This window comes from Alligator mississippiensis, chromosome 6 (assembly GCF_030867095.1).
Source record: "Alligator mississippiensis isolate rAllMis1 chromosome 6, rAllMis1, whole genome shotgun sequence".
Taxonomy (NCBI): domain Eukaryota; kingdom Metazoa; phylum Chordata; order Crocodylia; family Alligatoridae; genus Alligator; species Alligator mississippiensis.
Window position 1 is genome coordinate 84,233,031 of NC_081829.1, and position 5,730 is coordinate 84,238,760.

The 5,730-nt window shown below is 54.3% G+C and overlaps 1 protein-coding gene across 1 annotated transcript; it reads right to left on the bottom strand.

Annotated features, from left to right (window-relative positions):
- Positions 1 to 1,043: 1,043 nt before the first annotated feature.
- On the bottom strand, positions 1,044 to 3,455 carry HMX2 (H6 family homeobox 2). Its single transcript, XM_006267604.3, has 2 exons — positions 2,953 to 3,455; positions 1,044 to 2,122 (listed from the first exon to the last, which is right to left on the bottom strand). The coding sequence occupies exons 1-2, from the start codon at positions 3,230 to 3,232 to the stop codon at positions 1,578 to 1,580; spliced, it is 825 nt and encodes a 274-aa protein (XP_006267666.1). The 5' UTR covers positions 3,233 to 3,455; the 3' UTR covers positions 1,044 to 1,577.
- Between the last annotated feature and the right edge of the window lie 2,275 nt (positions 3,456 to 5,730).

The window sequence follows — 5,730 nt, forward strand, 5'->3', positions numbered from 1 at the left end:
TGCAACGCTGCCTGCAATTTAAATAACACTTGAGGAAGTATTTACTTTTTGTTTAAACGATTCACTTCATCCTCTGTCTCGATCCGAGGCTGCAGGTGTTTCTAGTGCTGCGGAGAGATGCTGCTGAACGCTGAAATCAATCACAGCTCAGAATGTCACATTTCTATTAAAAGGAGCTGGCAAGCACTTTACATGTGATCCTGGCATTTAGGAGAATACACCGCCAACTATAAAAACAGCCCTCATTTCCGGAAACACTTCTCCGGGCCGATCGCTTAATAAAGAGCGTTCATCTTAATCCCAAATCAAGACGCCAAAGCTGCTGCGATCTAAACGCAATTGACATTTGCAAGGTTTTAGGATTGCAATCTACACTTCCTGTTCATTATACCTGCGGGGAGAGAGAGAAAGAAATACTTCTGCACCTGCATCTTCCAGCTATGCTGGTCTAGTGAGAAGATGGGGATAAATATGATGTAGAAATATATCCTTTAACATTAGGCAAACAATGCTGAGTAGGGTTGCGTAGGGGTTGGGGGGACATATATGCCTGTAGATGCTCCGAATTAGCAAGTAAACCATTTTTGCAGTATTTCGACTCATTCCCCAAGCTAAAAGTCACTGGTGTTGATAACGGTGATGAAGTTTTCCTTGAGGAGTCTGTATAAAATCTGAGATAACTGATGATAACCATAAGTGCAGGGTTTACAGTAACTTGCGGAGATTTTATTTTCCCTGCTAACCCTATTTCTTTCTAGTCAACTGCCCAATTCACTCCGCTTTGAGTGAGCCGATCATCCCAGCCCCGTTTTAACCAATGCCGAGGTCCTGTTGGATTGACTGGAGTGAAATGCCCCTGTCCGGGGGTGGCACCAGGCTGGTGGACCCGCTGCAGAGCGGATCGCACCCTCCTTCCAGGGCTCCGTGGAAGTGTCTTGTCTGAACAGAAGCACAGCTCTGGAGGTGTCTGTTCCTCTCCCCATCACAACCTCTGCCCTAGCTAAACCCGAGTCGCCCCCCGCCCCCCCAACCCAGTGTGCTTGGCTCATTGACCTCAAACAGGCAAGCGACTTGGCAAAAGTTACAAACGATGTTTAAAATGTTTTATTTCCTTTAAAAATATTTACAGATTTGAAATAGGTTTTTTTTTAATTATTATTATTATTTTATTTTCAAGGGAGGGAAGAATATTAAGGAAAGGAGACAGGAAGTGGATGATACAATTGCGGAGTCAAAGAACCAAGCTCCCTGTGGGTTTTTCGTTTCCTACCTGCGAGTGCAGACAGAGACATGATTAAAATGCGCGGTTAAAGTCCCGTGGAGCTCGGAAAGTCTGGGATATCTGCCGGGCTAGTGCGTGGCGATCGGATACAAAAACTCTCTATGCCAGCCTAGAAAATAAAGAAACCGGGAGGAGCCCATAAATAAAAAAATAATGAATACACACGGTGTATTTCTTAACATGGGAAGAAGCACGTTTGCTTTCGTATGAGAACAGACGGGTGAGCTCTAGGAAAGGTCGTGCCGGCTATCAGAGCGCTATACAGAGAGGGAGCCGGGGCCATCGGCTGCTAGAGTCAGTAGTCGATCTTGTTGTAGAGGTTATAGAGAGGTAAGGCCGAGAGGTTGCTGCCTGGGTAGTACAAAGGGGCTGGGAAGGCGATGGACCTGGGGACCGGCACTCTCAGGAGGGAATTGTCTCTGAAAACCAGGGGCATCCCCACGAGAGTCTGGGCCGAGGCGTGGGCCATGTTGGCCGCCTCCAGCTCTGCCGAGAGCTGCCTTTTCCATTTGTTCCTGCGGTTCTGGAACCAGGTTTTCACCTGGGTCTCTGTTAGCTGCAGGCTGGAGGCCAAGCAGGCCCGCTCCGAGCTGCTCAGGTAGCGCTTCATGTCAAAGGTGGACTCCAGCTGGTACACTTGGCTCCGGGAGAAAACCGTGCGAGTCTTCTTTTTGGCTGAATTAGCCTGTCTGTCCCCTCCGTCCCTTTGCCTGTCCCCGGAGGGGGAGCTGGGGGCGAAGTGTTTCTCCTTCTCCTCCTTAAAGTCCTGTTGGGCTGGAGAGAGGAACTGCGTCCTCTCCGTGCTGACCGTCACGGCCGCTCCGCTGCCCTTCGGGTTGCCTTGAACAGAACAAACAGATATTTCACATCAGACCCCTCCGGCACCGGCCCCCGCAGCCCGGCCCCGCGGGGCGGCCGAGGGCAGCGAGCCCCGGCCCCGCACCGCCCGGCTCCGTCCCGCCCCGGCCCCGCGGGCGATGGAGCCGCCGCCCGTGCAGCGATCCAGACCCTCTTTCTTGCTCCGGGGAAGGCAGATGAACACCAAGGTGGGGCTGCGGGGAGGGGGGTGTTGTTTTTTGGGTTTGTTTTTTTTTTTGTTTTTTTAAGGGGTTTCTTTTCTACAGGAGAAGCGCTGGCGGATCTTACTTTCTAACACAGCCCGTTTATTCAGAAAGAAAGCTACGACCCAGCTTTTCTCCCCCCTTCCCCGAGCCCTGGAAATTGGAACAAGCTCAGGAAGCCACAGTTATCAATCATATTCAACGGGTAATCGTTGGCGGGGGAGAGGAAGCAAAATGCAAGCCTAAAGACCCAGGCGTTGCCATTCCCTTTGTGCCAAATTCAGCCAAGAACCGGCACCAGCTCGTTTGGGCCGAAAACAAGGGGAAGGGGCAATGAAACCAGCCCAGCACCCCCCACGGCTCGGGGCGTGTGAGCGCCGCGGCTCGGGCACGATCTGCTCCCGGGGACTGGCCGCCAAAGCCGCTGCTCTTCCCTCGCCTTAGATAGTCTCCGAGCTGATCCAATATCTCTCGCTCGAGAGGCAATTGAAGGGGTTTCAAGCCCCGGCCCATGCGAGAGCTCGGCTTAAGTAGGAGCATGGAGAGCCTTAGAGCAGGCTGTTAGCATGATCCCCGGATCCTGCAGAGGTAAGTTGGTCCAGTACTTACTGAGACACGTGAAACTGATGGGCTGGTGTTTGTGGCACGTTTCTTTGGGGCCAGGCGACTCGGGACAGAAGCAGCCGTGATGCTTCCAGCCTTCCTCCGGCTCCTCTTCCTCGGAGGACACGGACAGACTTCTCTTCCTGCCGGGCCAGGCTGCGGCCGCCTTTGAACCGGGCTCCCTGCCCCCTTCCGAGGTGCCGCTGCCCAGGATGGACTGGATGGTGAAACTGGAGATCGGAGCGGCCGCGGGGCAACACTTGCTCGGGTCTTCTTTGTTGCTCATCCTGGGTTCATAAGAAATAAGAGGAAGAAAGCTCTCCCTTTAGAGACCCTCTGGGGGAAGGGGGGTGTGAGCGTGTGTGCGGCGGAGGGGTGGGGGCTGCCGGGGGGGGCTTGGGTTTCTTGTCGGGTGTTTTGGGTTTTGTTTTGGCGTGTGTTTTTGGCGTGCCTTTGCAGGTTTTCCCTGAGCTTGCCCAGCCTGAATGCATGCTCCCTTCTCTCTCAGATCTCTATTGATCTCCCGGCGGCGGGGTGGCGTGGCTTCATTTGCATGGAGGTTACATCTGCCAGGGCCAATCACAGCCTGCCGGCAGCCCCGGAAAGTTTCAAAATTGCAGGACCCCGCAAGGCCGCTGCCTGCGGCGCCGGGGGTGGGGGCTCGCGGGAGCCCGCGGACGGGGGTCGTGGGCAGACCCGGCCTGGGAGCGGGGCAAGAGGGATGCTCCGCCACCACCTCGCCTGGGTGGAAACCGGATGAACTGACGTGTCTGAAGCTCTTATTTTAAACCGTGCGGATGGGCGTGTTAAATAAACGCAGTGTGCATATCCCTGGGTCTTTGCCCCTTTTGTACCTCCAACCTATCCCCCCCCTCCACCGGAGATATTTGAATAGAAAGATTTCCAGCGGGGGGGGGGGGGGTTATGCTGCTGATGGGAAACGTTCACTCCTACGTGCGCTCACGCCTCTTTTCCCTGATGAGAGGGAAAATGCTTTCGTGCATTTCCAGGCAAACTTTCCCGGACAATCCCGACCCCAGGGCTGTCCCGTCCTCGCCGTTCCCCATAGCTCGCTAAGGTGGGTTTCAAAACAGGCGCAACTATGAGCTGGAGGGGAGGGAGGCGGGGTGGGTAATAATTTGCAGCGACTTCAAGTGAAAACAGGCAGATCAGATCTCCGGACTAAAGTGGGTTCTGGGCAAGAAGTTGAAAAGAGTGGTTTGATGAATCCGTTTTGTAACCTTCACTCCAGCCCAAAAGAAAAGTGACTGAGACGAGAAAACAACTGCTTAGTGATTCCCCATCAACGTCCTAATTAATAGCGGGTCGTTTCACCTGGGCACCAAATAATTCCTTGTCTAACAGTATCCATCCAGGGACCGAAAAGGCCTCGTGAAGGAATTAATCCCATCCCCATTTTAGCTGCTGGTTTTCAAGGCACTGAGCGAGCCCAGAGTCTCCCGAGTAACACTGTTTGCGGGGGCTGAATCCTTATCTCTGCAAAGCCAGGGCTGCTGCTCGTCCAGGGGCTGGGAGGCTGCAGGAGGGATGAAAAGCCTCCATAGATTCAAGTTGCCTGGCGCCAGGAAGCCTGGGCACAGCCCCGTCACTGAGGTCCCAGCCATAGGAGGCAATCCAGGTTGGGAAGTGTATGACCGACCCCCAAATGATGCAGGCTTGCCCCTAACTTGCCCCATAGGAAATCAGACATCTTTACGGTGTAAGGGATGGACATCTATTTTTAAATCCCTGCCTACAGGGCATTTCAACTGAGATTTCCAGAATCCTCTGCAATCACTGTGCACCCCACGATCGCTTCCCTTCCTCTGGGGTTGTCCATTCTTCATCCAGGACATGCAACGCGAAAGGAAAACTACTGCTTGCAAAGTCTTCCAAAAGTTTCCTGTAGAGGAACATCACAATCGCGATCCTCTTGCCCCTTCGCCCCATGCCAGGTGCCCTAGGGACCGGAGAAGGGGGCGGAAGAAGGGGTCGGTCTCATTTTTGCTGATGGTCCCTTACGCGCCTGATGGCCAGCGGAGCTGAAGCAGGATGAGACCCGGAGCTGGGGCAGATCCGCAGCGAGCGGAAAGCCCCATCCATTCACCAGGGGTTTAATGAAGGCCTCTGTTTCAGGATTTACACAAGTGCCCTGTGTGCACTACGACACCTGTTCAGAATTTGCTTTATCCAACGGTGCAGAGCAGCCTGCAAACGACCACGGGCTGGGGCTTGAAAACTAAACAAAAAGCTCCCCCAAACTTGGACAAAGAATCGGAAGGGAACTACATGCGATGCCCTTCACTCAAACAAGGGGCCTAGATATTATCACCGCTCGTCTTTTCAAGGCCTACTTGCCTCTGAACTTGCCATCTCCCAGTGCTCTCCCAGTCCCAGTCCCAGTGCTCAGTGCGCGGGTCGCGAGGGCAGCACAGGGCGACCCCAGGGATCATTCGGAAGCGATCAGGCTGCGGTGCGATCCCGGGGAAGTGCTGAGCAACCTCCCAGCCCTAAAGGACACCTTTCACGATTAGGGCTGAGTTACCCCAGTACAAAGCAAAGCTAGCCCGCGGGTGGCTGACGAGCCTGACCCCCCAGTGCTGCGGATCTCATTCGTTTTCGGGGGAAGGGATGAGCCTGCGATGGGGCTTCCAGCCCTCCCTCCCTCCCCTGACCGCATCTCCCCCAAGGCCATCGCCCCTCAGAAAAAACCTCCCTGGTCGCACAGGACACAAGGCAGCCCCTCGACGTGCTGGTCTTGTTTCCGAGCAGCCCCTCTCCCAA